The 22,385-nt window shown below is 37.3% G+C and overlaps 3 protein-coding genes across 3 annotated transcripts in view; all 3 read right to left on the bottom strand.

The window, feature by feature from the left end:
- The window catches only part of LOC114642418 (zinc finger protein OZF-like), a 227,469-nt gene extending 217,534 nt beyond the window's left edge, over positions 1-9,935 (bottom strand). Inside the window, exon 1 of the mRNA XM_051926337.1 lies at positions 9,479-9,935. Within this exon, the coding sequence (XP_051782297.1) occupies positions 9,479-9,902 (424 nt within the window). The 5' untranslated portion in view covers positions 9,903-9,935. The remainder of the gene's footprint in view (positions 1-9,478) is intronic.
- The window catches only part of LOC114664931 (gastrula zinc finger protein XlCGF57.1-like), a 607,208-nt gene that overhangs the window by 154,333 nt on the left and 430,490 nt on the right, over positions 1-22,385 (bottom strand). The gene's annotated exons all lie outside the window — the stretch shown is intronic.
- Positions 3,308-5,541, bottom strand: LOC127529208 (gastrula zinc finger protein XlCGF57.1-like). The gene is made up of 2 exons (XM_051932209.1): positions 5,505-5,541; positions 3,308-4,520 (listed from the first exon to the last, which is right to left on the bottom strand). The coding sequence occupies exons 1-2, from the start codon at positions 5,539-5,541 to the stop codon at positions 3,346-3,348; spliced, it is 1,212 nt and encodes a 403-aa protein (XP_051788169.1). The 3' UTR covers positions 3,308-3,345.

Genomic DNA, 22,385 nt, shown 5'->3' with positions numbered 1-22,385 from the left:
CATTTTTTTTTTTTTTATGATTTTCATCATTTGTAATGGTTCCAAATTATGTATTTCCATGAGGGCAGCTGTTTGATTAAAACATTCAATTGCAATTAATCGCACAGTTCAAATTTGTAATGAAAAGTCACTGTGTATTAACTGCAATTTATCATATTTTCTTCATGCAAATGAATATTTTTCTGTAAAGTAGAAATAACTCAATGATTACTTTGTAATACAAAACAGTTTTAATAATCAACTGCCTGTATGTTAAAAATTTCAGTTAGTTTATTGAACAGTTTTCTGTAACAGAAACAAATGAACGAACAGTGAAACACATCAGTCAATGGCTAAAAGTAGGATTTATTTTTAATTTTTAGCCACACAACCATGCAAATTAGTTAGAAATTTGATTGGTTATGTCAATAATTCTGTCTTTAAAATGATATGAAGAAGAAAAATAACACATTATTGTGTTTCTGACTATTTATTCAGCCAGTTGCTTAAGAAGACTTCAGTTTATTTCCACCAATCGTTCAAAAGATGATATCCCAGATGCAAAAACAAGTGTTCACAAGAGATCAGTGCTGGGAAACTTTACTTAAATTAAATTCATTACATTGCGCATTACTTACAAAAACATAATCTCCTCCAGTTCAGCACGTTTCTTTTCCTCAGTTGTCTCAATGAGGGAAAAAACAGAGACTTGGATTAAAGCTTTACATACGCTGGATGTGTTTCTGCTGATTTAACTGATCGGTTACTTAACTGCACTTCTCAGTTTGCTACCAGTTTGTTTGTTGCTCGTGATGGAGGACATGTTACCTCTCTAAGGACAGTATCTCACATCCCAGTCCTTAAGATGACATGGAATCCTCGTCTCTCGGCAGCCTTGGCTGAGTTCTGCAAGTTTACTGCACTGAGGCCGCTGTCTGAAAAGGCCGTAGGGGCGCCCACAGATGGGTTGTCCGCAGAGTGTTAGTTGGGGTTTGGCTGAATGTGGAAATATTAGCTCAGGTGTTCTCTTCTGCATGGATGTTCAGTTCACTAGAGACGAGGTTAGGCTCCTCCACACACACTGCCTTGGCCATTTTGCTTTTAGTCAGTCTGTTTGGCTTCCAATTCAAAGGACCATTTAAAGGATGGGATTCAGGGACCTCTGGAAAATGTGTTAATGCGCAGAGTTTAAAAAACAGAAAGTCAAGTGCAAAAATCACACCGATAGATGACTGGAGATGACAGACTGGTGAATTTGAGTATTTTGTAATTTATTCAAAGCAAAAAACAGTTTACAACAATACATAAGAAAGCACACTGTAAGTAAATCAAGATAGCGGAATGCAAAGTCTCTGGAGAACAAGAAACCCTTTTTGGTTGAAGGCACTGTTTTACTAAACTTCATTGGAATCATTATTATTATTATTATTATTATTTAACTGATGCCAAGGTGACTTACATTTCAGACACAATTGCTTACATTTCTTTTGTTTTTCCAGTATTAGCACGGGCAGGTGAAGTGACCTCCTCCTGGTGACACACTGTCAGTGCCTATCAGTCATAACATATCAGATAGTTAGAAATTCATTCTAAAACATGTCTTTGGCAGGTTAGCAGTGCTAATACCTTCTAAAAGCTCTCTGGGGAAAAGAAATTCCAACATAATCACAATTCAGTAATTAACAATTTAACACCAAAATGAAATGGAGGTACTTCAGAACATTTAAATTCTTTGGGGTGGTATGCCAAGATAAAGGTTTGATAGCTCCTGGTGTAGATCTTCTGCAACTAAGCACATTTCTGGAGGTGGCACCCAATCTGAATTCTTTTGTGGCCCAGAAGATTCTGGTTTGTGAGACTTGTCCCGCCACATCCAGTACTGCATTATGGCTTCCAAGATTATCCATCTATCCACCCATTATCCAACCCGTGATATCCTAACTACAGGGTCACAGGGGTCTGCTGGAGCCAATCCCAGCCAACACAGGGAGCAAGGCAGGAACAAATCCCAAGCAGGGTGCCAGCCCACCGCAGGGCGCACACACACACACACCAAGCACACACATTAGGGACAATTTAGGATCGCCAATGCACCTAACCTGCATGTCTTTGGACTGTGGGAGGAAACCCACGCAGACACGGGGAGAACATGCAAACCCAGGTCTCCTAACTGCGAGGCAGCAGTGCTACCACTGCGCCACCGTGCCGCCCGATTCCAAGATTAATTTCTCCAAATTCTATTGGTGTGTATGTGTAGCAAACTGTATTCTGTATCTTTCATTTTATTTGTAGCTTTTAGTTATGAATTTCCCCAAAAGCAATTGTTTGTGTGTGCTTAGTATCACACCAATTTTATTTTGTAGTGCAAATCTAATTAATGTGACTCCCCGCAGACTGCAGGCTCCCTCAGGTGATGGCGGATGCTGTAGCGGTAAGTCAGCTCTCCCCAAGCCTTTTCTAATTTTATTCTATTTATTTGACATGGATATTATTTGGTAATGCTCAAGTGTCCAATAACTAATGTGCCCCCAACTGAGTTCTTACATACAGTTTTTGTACGTTTTAATTATCAAAAGCAAACAAATACAAACAAATTTAAAAAAATAGCATTTTTTCATTTAGTGTGCTGCCACAGTGTTTAACATACTTCAGCATGGTGTACAACATGACCATGTGGATATTTTGGATTTTAATTTTTATTTTACATTTATTTGATTTATTTTGTACTAATAGTTTGTGTTTGCAATTATTAGTAATTGATTTGATTTATTATTTAATAAGCATTGGCGGGAAGTTGTTTGTATGACACCCTGTTCATTTTTTTGTTTTGTTTTTGTTCTTGTATATTATTTTATTTTTTTGTTATATAAAAATAGCAACATATATAATATCATAAAGCTGAACTGTTATTTATTGTGTGAGGCTATGTATATTGTAAATAGTGTTGTTTTTTTATTTCTGATGAAATGTGTATAATATATTGTAATAGTTCTATATGTAATATGAACGTTATGAAAACAGAGCTAGGCGCATGGTGGAGGCTGTAGGGCTTTGGTGAGAAGCTGTTGCCCTGTTCTTTATATCATTTTTCCCTTTCCAGAAACAAAGTAATCTTTTGTTTCACTTCCATGTTGATTTGTTTTAAACACATCACGGAATAGGAAGGATTCCAGTCAGTTACATGTTCTTACTGTTCATGCAGGAGTTCACCTCATTCTTTAGTCAGGGCAGTTCAGTTTTACTTCTCTCCAGTGTGAATTCTACTGCGTCTCTGAAGAGAAGTCCTCTGAGAGATTTGTTTGCCACAATATAAACAGCAATATGGCTTCTCTAAGAGATTAATTTGTCAACAATAGTTTAGTTTGCTTACTTTTCAGGACAGGAGTGAGCATCACTCTTGAATTCTGAAGGGTGCTTGTTGTTCTTTTGAACTGCTCCTGTTTTGATTCTGTTGTGAACTCTAGTGTGGTATTTCATATTGCTTATATGTGCAAACTGTTTGTCACATTCATTACAGCAATATGGCTTCTCTCCAGTGTGAACTCTAGTGTGTCTCTGAAGCTGTCCTGTTTCTGTAAACTGTTTACCACATTCATTACAGCAAAACGGCTTCTCTCCGGTGTGAACTCTGGTGTGGTTCTTCAGACTGCCTATTCGTGAAAAGTGTTTACCACATTCATTACAGCAATACAGCTTCTCTCTGGTGTGAACTCTGGTATGGTTCTTCAGACTGCCTATTTGTGAAAACTGTTTACCACATTCATTACAGCAATACGGCTTCTCTCCGGTGTGAACTCTAGTGTGTCTCTGAAGCTGGCCTGTTTCTGTAAACTGTTTACCACATTCATTACAGCAATACGGCTTCTCTCCAGTGTGAACTCTGGTATGGTTCTTCAGACTGCCTATTTGTGAAAACTGTTTACCACATTCATTACAGCAATACAGCTTCTCTCCAGTGTGAACTCTGGTATGGTTCTTCAGACTGGTTATATGTGAAAATTGTTTACCACATTCATTACAGCAATACGGCTTCTCTGCAGTGTGAACTCTGGTATGGTTCTTCAGACTGCCTATTCGTGAAAAGTGTTTACCACATTCATTACAGCAATACGGCTTCTCTCCAGTGTGAACTCTGGTATGGTCCTTCAGACTGGTTATATGTGAAAATTGTTTACCACATTCATTACAGCAATATGGCTTCTCTCCATTGTGAACTCTGGTATGGTTCTTCAGACTGGTTATATGTGAAAATTGTTTACCACATTCATTACAGCAATGCGGTTTCTCTCCAGTGTGAACTCTGGTATGGTTCTTCAGACTGCCTATTCGTGAAAACTGTTTACCACATTCATTACACCAATATGGCTTCTCTCCGGTGTGAACTCTGGTGTGGTTCTTCAGACTGCCTATTCGTGAAAACTGTTTACCACATTCATTACACCAATATGGCTTCTCTCCGGTGTGAACTCTAGTGTAGATCTGAAGAGCACTCTTGCCAGGGAATTCTTTGCCACATTCCACACTGTCGTGATCTTTGCTTCCTGTATAAAGTTTAAAAAGGAAAGAAAAAAAAAGCACTTATTCTCAATCCACTGCCTTATTGTCAACAATAAATCACTTAAATACATGGTGGCTGAAAGTAGGAACAACCTTTGATCAGCATAAGCAATTATAAAACTTTAGTTGTAGCATGGAAAGCACACTCAAGTTGTTAATTTTAAGTGTTTTTTTTATAACTACTCACTAGGCTCACATGCATAAAACTTCCTTATGCTCGGCAACGTGTATAAAAGCTATTTCTTATACAAAAGTTAGGATTTTTAAAACTAGAACTTGACATTTAAATTGGCTTAAAGTTACCTCAAGTCCCAGGCAGACTTTATTTGTATTTGCATTTTAGCAACTCCAGGTGAAAAAATGAATAATTGAACAGAAAATCTCATTTAACATTGTGCATTTCACATTCTGATGTTTGACAGGTTACACAAGGAGTGAGTTTTGATGTATCACAATGACATTCTGGCTCATGATGATGATTGAATTATAAGCCAACTTAGACTTCCTACTGTCATTCTCTTTGAATTGTCTGCTGAACTGGAGCCTTCATTACAGAGACCACCATGCAGAAATCACACAATCCCAGTTCTCTTAGCGGTCTTAACAGCTGTGGGTTATTTGTTGATGGCTCCTTTTCAGTGTAAACTGCCTGACCGGTGAGGAATCTCTCAGTCACCCTGAGCAACATCATGTCGTCTGTATGGCATACTTAAGATAGCAGAGAGACACATGCAATATCGTTACCATCAAGGTGTGCAAGTTGTGATCAAAATGTACTTTACAGCTACTTCTTCTGTCTTCAGCTGTGGTGGCCTTACTTGGCCTACAAGTCCCTTTGTGATTACTGAGCTCACCAGTGCATTCTTTCTTATTGATATGCCAGGCAGTTAAATTAGGTAATCCTAAGGTTTTCAAATGTCTCTAATAATTTCATTATTGTTTTCTGGCTTCATAACGGCTTCTCTGACTTTCTTTGGCACAGCTCTTGTCTTTATGTTGAACCATCGCAACTACAGGCTGCAAAGATAGTCTGTAGGTAGAAGCAAGCCAAGGTATCTTATCCTTGCATGACTACAGCAATAAAACACACCTGACATTTATCCACAATTAAACTAAAACCACTTGACACCAAAACAAACATCAAAATGGCTTCTTTAAAGTCCTGCTATGGTAAACCTGTTAATCTTTGGCAAGATAAATTAGAACTCTAAAGAGCAAGTAAACAAACCGTCTCTTCTGCGTTATGCTTGTCTGTCTGTGTTGACATATATGCAGTTATCACAGTTCTATAATCTTTGTGTGTATCAACACATTGTATTATTCTTAAACTAAATGTACATGAGTTACTTAAATATACGTCTAATGGCCAGAGACACCCTCCTTATACAGAGGAGGAAGGTAAGCAAACTGACAGTCTTACAAAATTATTTTCCATCGATTAAACAGAAATTGGAAATATTACAAAAAATTTGATGAGAACGGGCAATTCAGCCCAACAAAGTTTGCTGACAGCCTTACAAAATTATTTTCCATCGATTAAACAGAAATTGGAAATATTACAAAAAATTTGATGAGAACGGGCAATTCAGCCCAACAAAGTTTGCTGATCTGATCCACCTAATTTCTCTAAAGCAACATCAGTTTGAGTTTAGAAGACCCCTATACTCCTACTCTCCACCAAACTACCTAGCAATTTATTCCATGTGTTTGTGATTCTCTCTGTGTGAAGAAAATCTGTCTGATGTCAAAATTTCCCCTTAACATTTCCAACTGTGTTGTTATGTTCTTGTTGAACTCTTTTTAAAGTAAATAACAGCCTCCTCTTAACCTCCATTTGCTCAAACTGAAAAATTTGAACTCTTTTAAATTTTTCTGATAACTCATACCTCTCATCTCTAGAATTAGCTTAGTCACTCTTCTCTTGACTTTTTCTAGCACAGCTTTGTATTTGTTTATAGCCTGGGGACCAAAACTGCACACATTACTTCAAGTAAGACCTCACCAATGCATTACAAGGTTATCCACAACCTTACATTACATTTTATCTTCAATTAATCTGCCCAAGTCTGAATGCTATCTAAGTTTCTCTATAATGATTCAAGAGATTCTAGATTTTATGCCAATCTACCTAGTTTAATATCATCTGTAAACTTAATCAGCTTGTTATTTATATTCCTATCTCAAGTTTTATATATAATAAAAATAGCAATGTCCCTAGCACTGACCTCACGTGACACTACTCTTAAAATCAACCAATTCTGATGAGGTTCCTTGCACCATCACCATCTGCTTCCTGTGTCTGAGCCAATTCTGCACCCATCTAAAAACATCTCCCTGAAGTCCCACTTCTTTTAGTTTGATACCCAACCTCTCATGTGGCACCTTATCAAATGTTTTCTGAAAATCAACATAAATAATAATCATATGATCCACTTTGATAACATCCTTTTGTTGAATCAGCATGTTACTAAAACACATCAGCGTGGGTTCAGACGAGGGAGGTCTGTTCAGTAGAACTGTTCTGTACATGTCTTGATCAATTTTTTCCTTAATAATTCCTTCCATTAATGTATCTGTAATACATGTTAAGCTTACTGGCCTATAGTTTCTTGGTTCATCCCAATCACCTATTTCATATAACAGGATAATATTTTCCATTTTCCAGTCAACAGAAATTTCCATAATGTGCGATGACATCCTAAAAATATGTGTCAAAGGTTTATATTTGTACTCACTAATGTCCTTAAGCATTTGAGGATAAATATTATCTGATCCTAGTGATTTGTTTGATTTCAGCCTATTTAATCTAAGCAGCACTTCTCTCTCTACAATTTCCAAATACCTCAGTACCTCTTTAGTAGTCCCTGTTACCACTGGGAGATTATCCACTTCCTCACATGTGAAAACTTCACATGTGAAAGTTTAGAGCATTTGATATTTCACTGTTTTATGTATTGTAATTCCCCTTTGTTGTTCCAGATCTGCTTCACCTCCATGGCTCTTCATTTACTTTTAAAATACTAAAAAAAACTTCTTTGGTTCATCTTTTGCCATATCTGCAATATTTCTCTTTAACTGCCTTTTATCTTCCCAGATATCTTTCTTAATGGTTGCCCTCTTGCTCTAAATACCCTACTGTTAGCATTGGGTTTTTTTGCCTTTGCAGTTTCTTTTTTATCTCCTTATTTACCCACCACATATTTAATTTCTTTAAATCCATCCTGTATCATATGTAAAATGTTTAACTTCTTCATATTAAGGAATCCCAATTACTGTTAACTGTTTGCTGCTACCCCACCAATTAATTACTGACTTGCCAGCATCTGCAAAAGCTTTCTCTGTCCTCTGCCCCACAAACACAAAGGTTTGAATATAAGTACCTTTACTTAACATTCAACTAGCTCTTGTGTAGATGACAAAAAAAAAAAAAAAGCAAAACACCCTTATAAATAGAGAAACGGTATAAAAACACCACCTCTGCTAATTAACGGTTACCAAAACAAAAGTTATATTTAATTCATTCTCACACAGAAGTAACACATACATATGGCCTTTTTCAATTTACAATGCAAGAATGCAAGAATGATGTCTATGTCAGTTCAAGGTGTTGCTCCAATTCAGTGCTTCAATATTTAATCCAGATACTTCTTTAAGGTTGCTTTCAAGGACCATAGAAGAACTGAAGAGTTGTTTTAAACTGGAATAATTGACAAAAGCATTTCATAAGGCCTGGGTGCCCATCATTCCATTAGGAACCAAGCTGTCTACAGAAATGGAGGAAATTCATTACTGGAGTGGGCATCCTGCAAAGATTACAGTGTGAAAGGAGAAGGGAAGAGCAAAGGTCCTGTAGAAATCTCCAGGACATGATAAAGTCTCTGTGCATGTGTCCATGTGAAAAAAAAAAAACATAAGAATGGTGTTTATGGAAGGACAACACCAAGGAAATCAGTGTGATCTAACAAAAGTATCACTGTACATGTCAAACTTGTAAAAGAGCACCTTGATGTTCCAGAATAGACAATGTTCTTTAGATGAATGAGGAAAAAGTTTAATGCTTTTGTCAAAACATGTGACACCATGGTTGGATGTAAGAGACAACTGCACATTGATACTAAAACCTCAAGGTGAAGGGAGCATCATGGTTTGGGCCTGGAGAGCTTAACATGATCAAGGGGACAGTGAATTCAAAATATTATCAAGAAATCTGACAGAAAAATATCAGGAAAATAGAAACTTAATAGAAGTTAAGTGATGACACAAGACAATGAGCCAAAACAAAGGAAGAAATCAAAAAGAGAAAGACTTAAACATAAGGAAATTGGTGTTCTGCATTGGTCAATAAGACACACAAGATGCTGTGACCTGATCAGAAAAGAGCTCTCAGGAATAGAAGGAACCAAAAAGGTTTGGAGAGAAGGAATTGATTAAAATTCAATGCTGAACAGCAGCTACATGAAAAGTTTGGTGGAGGCCATTACTGCTAAAGAAGGGTCAACTAGTAGGTAATGACAGGACGGGCATGGAGTGGACTGTGAATGTTTAATGATGTGTTCAGGGATGACAAGAAGTCGTCTAATTGTTTGTGTGTTATTTGTTTAGGATGACTATAGTTGCCTGTAATTACAGCATAGCTGAATATCAGACCTCATTGTTTAGATTAATTAATGCAGATATCCAGGGAATTCCAAATGGTTTGCAACCTTTTTTTGCAGTTGTACATTTGTATATCACTCTTTACCAAGGACATGGATAGGACTTTTGTATAAAATCACAAGGGAAGAATATCAAATTGTTAAACCTTACATTAACACAGGTAAAATCTCAAACTACATTTAAACACATAATGCACAACAGTATTTCTTGTAAAAACCTCAAGATCCAACCTTTCAGGCCCATAAACCCCAACCCTAAAACTTACACATGTTTATTTTACACTTACTTTTCCCAGACTTCTTTGTAGCTGGTGTGTGATTTTCCTGAGTTGTAACAGATGTAGGATCCTCGGTCTTTATTGCTTCAGACGGTAATGATTCAGACTTCACATTGATAGAAGGAGCTGGAGATGAACAGAGTCTGCTTTGAGAAGAGTCTAATCCGGTCACCACTCCATCTTGACACCCATCATGAAAGTCGTCTTCCTCAATACTTTTCAGATTTGTATGGTCATACTTCTCAATACTAACAGATGTCTCTTCAACTTCTTCTTTAATTCCCACTGACTGCAGTTCACTGTTCTCCTCCTTAATGTTCAGACTTTCCTGTTTAGGGTAGATGGACTCCCACTCACAGTCCTCCTCCTTAATATTTACAGCTGTCTCCATGATATTTGTGTCCTTATCACAGGTCTCCTTTTTCACATCCATTGAGATGTTCTAGCTTACAGCTGCTTTTTCGTGGTCTCTGAATAAAGAACAGGAATTCGCTTCATTAAAACTTTAACACGTTAGTTCTAAAGACACTTGAATGTCATTTTACAACATCCTCTCAGTTAAGGTTTATGTAAAGTTTGACAGTTCATAGCATGCTGACAGTAACTCATTGCTCTTTATTTCAAATTATCAGATGATAAAGTGATAAATGAAAAGAAGAGTACAAGAGGAGCCTGGAATTTCTAGAACTGAAAATTTATAGGAAACCTGAGATAAGCCTTCAGCTTTTGATAGTTAAGACTCTTCCTTGTATAGTCAGCTCTCTAGCCAGTCATGAGTTATTTTTTTCTTAATAGAGTAACAACCCGGTTAGGGTTTAGCACACTGTTTTCACTTCTTTTATTTTTTTGAGTGAAAGAAGAGATTTGTTTTTTTACTCCATCTAAGCTGCTTAGTTTCTGGGTTGCAATCTCTCCAAATGTCATTTAACTGAAGATTTTGACAGTGGGTCTGAAGTCTGCTACTGATAACTTGAGGTTTTGGTGGATAATCATCTATAGTATTATCTGTATCTTCATTGAAATCACCTCCAATTATAATGTTTGCTGATGGATATATATTTCTAAAATATTTTATGATATCCTCAATCTCTTCAAAAAGTACTGTATTACATAGCACTAGAACAATAACCATAAGTATTACGTGTGATGAGCATTTTGTCATTGTATTCAATCACTAAAATCAGCAAATGCCTGTTTTAGCCTCCCTTTGTACACATAACTTTTTTTTGCTTTAGAAAAGAAATATTTTAATAATAAGAATATGACATCTCTTTACATTAACAATTCCTTGACTCATGGCCCCAGAGACATATCTTCCTATGTTTCAGAATTTTATCAGAGATTATATACATCACCATTCGATCCTCAGGTGACTGATTTATTTTCTTATCGTTTATAGTTTGTTATTCCTAAAATCAATGACCAAAATAGGTAATTCTGTGAGACGCCGTTTACTATGGAAGAGTTGGATGGTATTGTTAAAAGTAGGCCAGACAATAAGGCTCCTGTGCCAGATGGCTTACCCTTTGAATTTTATAAGATTTTTTGGGACTCTCAGAGATCTGGGGCCTCATGTATACCGCCGTGCGTAGAACTCACACTATAACATGGCGTAAGCACAAAAGCGGGATTGTGCGTACGCACAGAAAAATCCAGATGCAGGAATCTGTTCGCACGCAAAATTTCACGTTCTTCCATTACATAAATCCCGATCAGCGTGAAAAGTAACGTACGTGCACGCGCCTTCTGTCCCGCCCCAACTCCTCCCAGAATTACGCCTCTTTGAATATGCAAATCAATATAAATAGCCTTCTGTGAAAAGACAATGGGAAAAGCACAGGGGAAAATATAAGAATTTCAGCGAATACCAAATAGAGGCAAAGGAAAAACCTACTATTTGTTGGTTTAAACAGTGGTATAATCAACAAAAGAAAGTTGATCGAGTGACAGAGTGTCAGAGAAACTCAAAAGATCAAGTTCGCAAAGTCGCACAGTACCCGAAATAAAAAAGAAATCACATATCAAAGTCGCCGTGAAAAGGCGACTCATAGCCCACCGTCTGAGTGTCATATGAAAACTTATTAGGGTACAGACAAAAAAAATTGGCACACAGTGGGAAAAAAGCACGAAATGTCAACTTTAATCTCGAAATTTCCACTTTAATCACGTAGTTTATTTTGCCATTAAAGTAGAACATCATAAACTTCATCTTAAAATCGTTTATTTTACTAGTTTCTCAAGTAGCACATTAAATGCTATGTTCTGTATTTGATCTTCTATGTGCTCTATTTTTGTGAATCACTACGTGCTTCCATTCTTTCTCTTTCTCCGACAGGACACAGAATCCATTACATTCGAGATATTACAGCTCTCTGAATAATTAAAATACTGAGATGTATACGTGATATCATTTTCATGATGATAGCAATGAAAGCATGTTATTAAACATGGGAACACGGTGGCGCAGTGATTGTTCATATCTCACGCAAGAGGCTTGCTGCGCTATGTGCGACCTTCGATGAAATAATTTATTACAGAAGTACTGTCTCTTTCAAACGTACTTTTCTTTCTCCAAATACCCAATCGCCACAAAATCAGCTCTGTAATAGACGTTAAGCCATCTGTAAGCTTAGAACGCTGATTCTTCAAAACTTTTAAGGAACATTGAAATATCTTCGTAGTACATGTTTAATTATTCTATTCGTCTATCCTTCCAGTGTCGCGTCAGCACCAGCAATAATACAGCGCAAGGCAGGAGCTATCCGTGAACTAGCTATACGCTGCGGCACCGTGTCCTCACATGTTTAATTATTAACAATGCAGATTATTTAAATGAAGTTAAAGTTTTATCTGTATACTATAAGCAACATATTTTGCTGCATTTCATCTTAAAAATGATGTTGTCATCATACGCGCTTTATAAAGTAGCGCAGGTTGTGCAATATTATAACTGTAGTGTAAGTTTACAGTGAGGTAATTGTACTTATAAGTACAAACAGTTCTACAAGGAGCACTTGATGGACTGATTGAGTGCGTTTATAGTTCTTGGGATGAAACTGTTTCTGAAACGCGAGGTCCGTACAGGAAAGGCTTTGACGCTTTTTGCCGTGGTTGAGGTAGTGTGTACTTGAAACTGTATACTGATAATTCTCTTTCCGATCAGCTACTGCTGTGATTCACACTCAGATACAGTGATATAAATACTCTGAGTGGTGCAGTAAGAGTAATATGGAAAAAGATGATCCGCAGTGGCAACCCTTAACGGGAGCAGCTGAAAGAAGAACAAGATGCAGTGAGCGTAACAACGCTAAAGCAGTTATGGTATTTGGAATACTATGGTTATTCCCTGGACCATTATATTGCTACAGGTTAATTACAATCAGATGCATTACACTAATAAACAATATGAAGTTAATTTCAGTGTATTTATAAAGCCGCGTCAGGAATGTGGAGCTAAGAAAGAAAGAATGAGCACACAGGAACAGTAGTTTGACCATTCTGTGGACCATTATATTGTTACAGGTTAATTACAATCAGATGCATTAAATTTATGAACGATATGCAGTTAATTTCAGTGTATTTGATAAAGCCACCGCCGTGGATGTGGATCTAAGAAAGGGTAACCACACAGGAACAGTAGCACTGCTTTGATGCTGGGTGCTGCCAGTCTGCAAAACCGAGCAGAGAAATTGCATACGCCAAGGTATGAGTCACTGTGGAAATGTGCGTGGCTTTACGCCAAGTTTAGGTGTTATACATCGCGATTTGAGCGTGGAAAGGTTCGTACGCAACATTTCTGTGCGTACGCACCATTTATACATGAGGCCCCTGGTGTTTAACACATTTAGTGAATGCACTAAATGTGGGGAACTAACAGCATCAATGAAACAGGGTCTTATATCACTAATATCCAAACAAAATAAAGACTTTGGATAATTGGTGTCCCGTTATACTTTTAAATTCAGATTACAAGTTTCTAGCTTCTCTGTATTCAAATGGACATGAACTCTGTTTGGAGGATGCTATTTCTAACACCCAGTCTCGCTTTATGAAAGAGAGGCTTATATCCAGTAACATTACATTGATTCTAGATATTTCAGACTATCCAGAATTTATAAATCAGAATACAAGGTCTTTGATAAGTCAATCACTTTTTTATTTTTGATGCTTTAGATAAATTTGGTTTTGGCGATAAGTTTAAAAATATGATTCATACTCTTTATAATGGTATCAATAGTTGTGCGTCTCTGCCTTCTGGCACTTCTCCTTGTTTGTTATTGAAAGGGGCATCCATCAGGACTGTCCTATCTCCCCATTTCTTTTCCTTGTGGCAGAAGAACTCCTTTATCTGTATGTTACTCATTTTTCTGGGATTGAGGGCATAAGAATTGGTGACAAAACCCTAAAAATCAGTCAGTTAGTGGATGACACATGTCTTTTTCTGAAGAATGAGTCACAGGTCTCAGTGGTTTTAAACAATCTCAGTCTTTTTTCAAGGGTGTCTGGTTTATCTGTGAATGCAAGGAAAGATGAAATCACATATGAGCATCATTCAGATAAGAATCAAATGGAATCGCTGTGAAACAATGTGTTAGGTATCTTGGTGATGATATGTGCAAAAATAACTCTGAGAGAATATTTAAAAACTTTGATCCAAAATGAGGCCAAATGAAAAACATATTTAATTGTCGGCTGCAGAGAGATCTTACAATTTATGGAAGAGTCTTATTGACAAAAGCTGAGGGCCTACATATCACATTTCGTGTCTCCTGCACTGTCACTGTATGTTGATCAGAGAATGTGCAATTCCATTGACTTCCTATCGCTTACGTTTATTTGGAAGAACAAGACTGAATATATTAAGAGGAATACATTATTAAAAAGTTACAGTGATGGGGGACTTAATGCATTGGAATGTCAGACAATTAATCAGGTTTATAAATTAAATTAGATTAAAAACTTTCTGTCAGGGACAGTCGTTCCTTGATATTTGATCCCACATTTGCTAATTGAACATCGTGGTGGCCAAAAAGTTTTCTTATTAATTTCAAATGCAGCAAACACCCAATCATACTTTACAACTTTCACATACAAGCACTTGACTCTTGGAAAATTGTCAAAAATTACATTTTTAATGATTTGTAGTTTTAACAGGGGCAAATGTTTCTTTAAAATTTTACATAAAGGTGACAAGGAGCATTCCTGCCAGACTGAGAGTGTTGTTCAAAGCCCTCTTGCGTTATGGCACTTTGTCTCATTACACTCCACGACTTTAAATCAGTGATGTTAATATTGTGGACAAGAAATGTAATTACTTTATTAGAAAAAAATAATTTTGTAGAGGTCTCGTCCGTTTATAGGAGATGGACGTCTGAAGCAGAGCTCCGCTAGCAGTGGCTTTATTTTCCCACATATTTCATATTATTTAGAGGTATCCTGTATTTAATCCGACCAAAGAACTTCCACTACAATATACAAGCATGAGTAACAAGAAGAACAGAAAGAACTGAAAAAGAAACTTAAAGCCGCTTCAAAGTCTGGACAGACATCCGGCCCAAGTGCAAGGTATGGCCTCTCGGAGACTGACCTGGAACAGACAGACGAATGCGCAGATCTCCTGGGACCCTGCTCCATTGCATCGTCTCCAATCGAGAGTGAGAGTGAAAATGGGAGCGAAAGTGCTAGTGATACAGGTCGCGCTGGATCACCGATTTCTGAAGATCATTCGAGACTAGAAAAGGCCCTGCAGGATGTGCTCTCATCTACTCTTTGCGAGTCTGCAGCACCTGCTGTAACAGGAGCTGCATTTCCACTTGCAGAGCACGAAATCCGAAGCGAACTGTCCGAATTGAAAGAGATGATTGCTACACTGGCTGCCGCCATGGCTACGGCCATAAATGAGCTTAAGAAGGATAACAAGAATGAGCTTAAGAAATCTAACATTGAGCTTAAGAACGAGTTTAAGAAGGATATCATCGAGACTAAAAAGGATAATAAAGACCGGGAAATGCGTCTATTTAAACGTTTTGATGTGAACTTTAAAGGCATGTTGGAGAAATTAGAGGAACACATCGAAGAAATTAGATCCAAACTGAAAATGCTTGCCGACCAGATTAATGATGTTACAGATCAGCTGGATGACGTTAAGCAGGCATTCACGGCTCGAGTTGAAACAGCGGAACAGTTGGTGTCTTACTGCCGATGAAAAAGCCACAGCTGCGAATTCTGAATGCAAAAAACTTGGAGACAGACTTGAGGCCCTGGAAGATGGGTACAGAAGAAATAATATAAGAATTGAGGGTATACCTGAGAAATGAGAAAGCCCAAGCCCAGTGAAATTTGCAGTAGAATTACTGTCTAAAATAATTGGAGATGATTTTAAACTCGACATTGAGATAGCAGCTGCTTATCGCACATACAGGTCAAGTACCTTTAAACCTAGGTCTTTTATTGTCCGCTTGGAGCGACTACGATGTGACTACTTGATGTGATGGCACTTCTCAGACACAAGCAAGACATTATATTTGAAAATAATCTTATTCGTATTTTCCCCGACTTCTCACCATTAACAGCTGTAAAACGTGCAGCCTACTTTGACATTAAAAAGTTGCTACAGAAAGCCGATATCAAATACAGCCTCTTGTATCCCACCAAACTGAAAGTGGAAGTTCAAGATCAATATTATAGATAGAATTTAGAATTCAGCTGCAATTGATATCTCTTTGTTTTAATTCTCTAACGCCGCTGCGGGATGGGGTTTGTTTTGTTTTGGACGTGCTCTGTCTCTTCGTATGTCAGAGGACCGGGACATTGTGAAGTGGGATCAAGTCTTATGTGGGAAGGTAAAATGGGGGGGGGGGGGGATAAAGGGGGGAGAGAAGGAGAGCAGGCTATATCTAATCTATTCTTCTAATCCCTATAACTATAAGTATCAATGCAACAATAGGCTAAAATGCAATAACTCATGGGGAATCTTGAAACTAAGATTAAAACTGCCTCATTACCAGTTAAGACTATAAAATGACATTAAAAACTCATAATCAAGGTCTCCATGATGGGACAGTTAACTTTGTGAGCTGGAATGTTAAAGGCCTGAATCATGAATTAAAGAGAAAGAAAGTATGCGCTCACCTAACAGGCTTAAACGCTAAAATAGTATTTTTACAGGAGACCCACTTACTAAGCAAGGATCAGTTCAGACTACAAAAAGACTGGACTGGCCAAATGTTCCATTCTAGCTTTATAAAGAAAACTAGAGGGGTGGGAATTCTCATACACAGAACAGTTCCATTTGTAGCATCAGAGGTAGTGTTGGACCCTGAAGGGAGATATGTGATGGTCATGGGCAACTTATATAACAGTAAAATGATTTTGATAAATGTTTATGCACCCAATGTCGATGATAAGGAATTCATGCAAAATCTATTTGCATCCATTCCCAATGTGAACACTCATAAAATTATAATGGCTGGGACTTTAATTGTGTTTTAAATCCACTTTTAGATAGGACTCCTGTGACAGGGGGGACAACATCTAATACTGCAAAGACAATTACACAGTTTTTAAATGATCACAACTTATCAGACCCCTGGAGGTTTCTTAACCCAAACTCAAGAACATATTCGTTCTACTCACCAGTGCATTATAGCTACTCAAGAATTGATTATTTTTTTATAGATAATAATTTCCTGCCTACAATTAAATCATGCAAATACGACATAATTGTTATACCATGCCCCTCTAGTCTTGGAGCTAAAATCATTAAGCCCCTCACACTCACCTCGCAGATGGCGCCTTAACCCTGTTCTACTGACAGACGAGAACTGCACAGAATTTATATCCAAACAAATCAGCTTCTTCCTAGAGACAAACACGTCCACAGAGTTTTCTGCTGGAACACTCTGGGAAACTCTAAAGGCCTTCTTAAGAGGACAGATTATTTCATTTCTTTCCCACAGAAATAAATTAGAAACCAAGAAAGTGTCAGAGCTAAGAAGCGAAATTACTAGAATAGATGAAGAACAAGCCAGGCGTCCAAGTGAAGCTCTCCACAGGAAAAGGCAGGCCCTGCATACAGAACTTAACATCTTAACAACTAAAGAAACTGAACAACTTATTTATAAGTCTAGACATCATTACTATGAACACGGAGAAAAAGCTAATAAGCTTTTAGCTCAACAAATTCACAAACAAGAAGTTCACAATGCAATACCAGTAATCACCAACATGAATGGAAAAGAAATTATTGACCATAAAAATATAATGCACGCATTTAGACATTATTATAAATCCTTATATTCTACTGAGCTCAAAGAAGATAACACACAATCTAATGCATTTCTGGATACATTACAGACACCACAAATAGATGCTTTAAGTGCTGAGGAACTGGATAAACCTCTAACACTAACAGAATTATTAGATGCTATAAAGTCACTTCAAAGCGGGAAATCAGCAGGCCCTGATCGTTACCCCGTAGAATTTTATAAGAAATTCTCCACTCAGCTAGCTCCCCTCTTATTGGCAACATTTACAGAATCTAGAGACAACCAAATACTACCTCAAACATTTTGTCAAGCATTAATCACCGTCTTTCCTAAACAAAATAAGGACTTGTTACAATGTGCATCATACAGAACAGTTTCACTCCTGAATAATGATGTTAAGATACTCTCAAAAATTCCAGCTAGAAGGATGGAGAAAGTGCTGCCCTCAGTAATATCACAGGATCAAACTGGATTTATTAAAGGCTGACATCTATCTTCCAATCTCCGATGCTTGTTTAATGTTATACATTCACCAGCAAAATCAAACACCCCAGAGATATTACTATCATTAGACGTAGAAAAAGCATTTTATATGATTGAATGGAACTACCTTTTCACTGCATTGGAGAAATTTGGGTTTAGCCCGAATTTTTGTGCATGGATCAAACTACTGTATACCAATCCAGAAGCCTGAGTTTGTATTAATAACATTTGCTCAGACTACTTTAAGCTAGAACATGGTACCAGACAAGGATGTCCCTTATCACCACTGCTGTTTGCAATAGCCATTGAACCACTGGCGGTTCACTGCCGAAATTCTTATCAGATAAAGGGGATTATCAGAGAAGGACTGGAACAGAAAATTTCTCTATATGCAGATGATATGGTCTTATATATATCAGACCCAGAAAACACTGTGCCTGCAGTTTTAACAGCACTCACAGAATTTCAAAAGATATGTGGTCTTAAAATTAATCTGAATAAAAGTATATACAGTGAGTTCACAAGCATATAATATTAGATTGGACACCCTACTTTTTACCATAGCAGATCAGTTTAAATACCTAGGGGTAAATATCACAAGTAAACATAAAGCTCTTTATCAACAAAATTTTGCCATCTGTATGGAAAAAATTAAGCAAGACTTGCATAAATGGTCAACCCTTCATCTCACTCTAGCCGGAAGAATTAACGTTGTTAAGATGAATATCCTTCCTAAACTTCTCTTTTTATTTCAAAACATTCCAATATATATCAATAAATCGTTTTTTAAACAGTTAGATTCAACAATAACCTCATTCATTTGGAACTCAAAACACCCACGTATCCGAAGAGCGACCCTACAAAGACCTCAGGCAGAAGGTGGCATGGCTTTACCTAATTTTCAGTTTTATTACTGGGCAGCAAACATACAAGCTATAAAAACCTGGACACAAATAAATGAACATACACAGGCTTGGTCCGCAATAGAAGTAAAATCCTGTAGTACTTCTTTATACTCCCTGCTCTGCTCCCCAATAAATGCAAGTTATTGCAAATATACTAATAACCCAGTTGAGCTTTACTCATTCAGAATATGGAACCAAAGTAGAAAGCATTTTAAGATGGAAAATCTTTTATCTGTGGCACCTCTGCAAGAGAACCACCTCTTTCAACCCTAGCAAACATGAAACTGAAGCAAAAAGAAAAATCCATTTTCAAGACCTTTGATTCAGACAAAAGACATTCCCAGCAGTACTCACGTTTTCCCATAATTTGATTACATTTGTGTATCACTGAAACATTAAATAATCTTAAAATTAAAATTATTTAAACTCACTGCTCCATTGACCCAGGTTCACTTCATAGCAGTTTCTCATTTGTCATTTTCTATGAGGACTTTTAACATTCTCCCATGCATATGGTGGATGGCGAGAGATTTTTATATAGACAACATATTTACATCTTTTGAACAATTACGTTCAAAATTCAACCTCCCACCTACACATTTCTTTCACTATCTTCAAATTAGAAATTTTGTTAAACAGAAACTGACCGATTTCCCCCACCTCGCACCCTCCACAAAGCTGGAAAAAATACTGCTCAATTTCGAGGAATTAAACACCATTTCCACATTATATAAAATCCTATTAAAGTCTCTACCTTTCAAAGATCCAAGAGGACATTGGGAAGAAGATCTCATAATCAATATATCAGAAAAGGAGTGGAAGGTAGCAAAGCAGAGAATTCACTCGAGCTCCATATGTGCAAAGCATAGAATTATTCAACTAAAAATTATATATCAAGTTCATCTGTCTCGCTTTAAACTGTCCAAAATGTTTCCAGGGCAAGATTCAACCTGTGAATGCTGCAACCAAGCTCCTGCCTCACTGGGTCACATGTTTTGGGCCTGCACCAAACTAACATCATTTTGGAGCCAAATTTTTAAGTGCCGTTCAGACAGCCTTGGGGTCACAATCCCTCCTAACCCATTAACAGCTGTGTTCGGTGTTCTTCCAGATGAACTTGAAGTGGAGAAGGACAAGCAAATGGTGATTGCATTCACTACACTTCTGTTAAATTGGAAGAATCCTAATTCTCCTCTGATAAGTCAGTGGGAAACCGATGTTTTATATTATATGAAATTGGAAAAAATCTAATTCTCAGTTAGAGGATCTGTACAAATTTTTTTCAAAACCTGGCAGGATCTAATCAATATTATTTTAGAATGAGAGAAATAACTATTACCGCATTTAATTCCCTTCTCCTTTTTTTATTTAGCTAAATATTTATTTCTCCCTTTCTTTTATTTATTGTTGCCTTATTAAAAAGCCCTAAGCAATTCTCCTTTGGCTTAGCTCTCCTTCTCAGGGTTGGGGTTTGATATGTCTTCAAGTTTGTTAGGTTATAAATTGATCTATTTGTATGGAATGATTACAATAAAAATTACTGAATAAAATATAAAAAAAAAATAAAAAAAAAAATTTGACTATGTCTCTCGACTGGCCTGGGAACGCCTTGGGATTCTCCCGGAAGAGCTAGAAGAAGTGGCCGGGGAGAGGGAAGTCTGGGCATCTCTGCTCAAGCTGCTGCCCCCGCGACCCGACCTCGGATAAGCGGGAGACAATGGATGGATGGATGGATGAAAAAAAAAATTTTGGATCATAGCATCTCAAGAGTTTTTCTTAAATGTCAAGTTTTATACCCCAAATCAAACCTGAGTAGTATGTGGATTGTTGTCCCCAATAAAGTCATGGAAATTCATGATAAAATCCTTTACTGTTATTATCCTTGTAGCAGATGGCTAAGTAAATTTTGCAATGATGTGTTTCCTTTGTGTTCATTTTGCAAAAAAGAAGATGAAACTATTTATCATTTATTTTATAGTTGTGCTCAATCAAAAGTATTTTGGTCAGATGTTGCTGCTCTGTTGTTTATTTATTTCTATAAATTTGTACCAATTTTTGTACCTCAGTTGTGGTTATATGATAATTGTTATTTCACTTCCTGGCATTTTCCCAGGATGCAGATGGGGCAGCACCTGCTGTTGATATCAGATAAGTTCAATCCAGCACAGGAAGCCCATTTCTCACAGGCGGGTATCTGTATTTACTCAGTTATGCACAAACTCAGTGATTTTTTTAACTGCTATGGTTCACATTTTAAGATCTCAGTGCTTTATTATAATTTATACTAAATAACTACAGTCAGGTCTATGAGTACTGTACTTGAAGAGAGACACAATTTTCATAATTTCAGCTCTGTATTCAGCTTTATTTCAATGGATTTGAAATAAAGTAATCATTATGTGATTGAAGTGTAGACTTTCAGCTTTAATGTAAGGGGTTTACCAAAAATATTGTATGAGCTCTTTAGGAATGACAGACATTTTTATACATGGTCCACCATTTGCAGGGGCTGAAAAGTATTTCAACAATTGACAGACCAGCTGTACCATAGCCAGGTGGGAGCAGGTCCCTCATTATTTCATTAACTATTATGAAGGTTAAAGGGCTTGGAATTAATTCCAAGTGTGGAATTTGCATTTGCCAGCTGTCATTGTGATCTCTCAATATGAGGTGCAAAGACCCGTCCATACAAGTAAAAACAGGCCATCATTAGGATGAGAAAACAAAATAAGCCCATTAGAGAGATATCAGAAACACCAGGGGCCTCATGTATAAACGGTGCGTACGCACAGAAATGTTGCGTACGAACCTTTCCACGCTCAAATCGCGATGTATAAAACCTAAACTTGGCGTAAAGCCACGCACATTTCCACGGTAACTCATACCTTGGCGTACGCAATTTCTCCGCCCGGTTTTGCAGACTGGCGGCACCCAGTGTCAAAGCAGTGCTACTGTTCCTGTGTGGTTACCCTTTCTTAGATCCACATCCACGGCGGCGGCTTTATCAAATACACTGAAATTAACCGCATATCGTTCATAAATTTAATGCATCTGATTGTAATTAACCTGTAACAATATAATGGTCCACAGAATGGTCAAACTACTGTTCCTGTGTGCTCATCCTTTCTTTCTTAGCTCCACATTCCTGACGCGGCTTTATAAATACACTGAAATTAACTGCATATTGTTTATTAGTGTAATGCATCTGATCGTAATTAACTTGTAGCAATATAATGGACCAGGGAATAGCCATAGTATTCC

The sequence above is a fragment of the Erpetoichthys calabaricus genome, chromosome 1 (assembly GCF_900747795.2).
Source record: "Erpetoichthys calabaricus chromosome 1, fErpCal1.3, whole genome shotgun sequence".
NCBI lineage: Eukaryota > Metazoa > Chordata > Cladistia > Polypteriformes > Polypteridae > Erpetoichthys > Erpetoichthys calabaricus.
The sequence above is the reverse complement of the archived record's forward strand: the minus strand, read 5'-3'. Positions and strand labels throughout refer to the sequence as shown.

What these genes read in the sequence shown, in the direction of transcription:
- LOC127529208 (XM_051932209.1), bottom strand. Translation starts at nt 5,541, where the DNA reads ATGGTTCAACATAAAGACAAGAGCTGTGCCAAAGAAA. An exon ending in CAAGAGCTGTGCCAAAGAAA is followed by an intron (nt 4,521 to 5,504) that starts GTCAGAGAAGCC and finishes AACTTTATACAG; the next exon opens with GAAGCAAAGATCACGACAGT.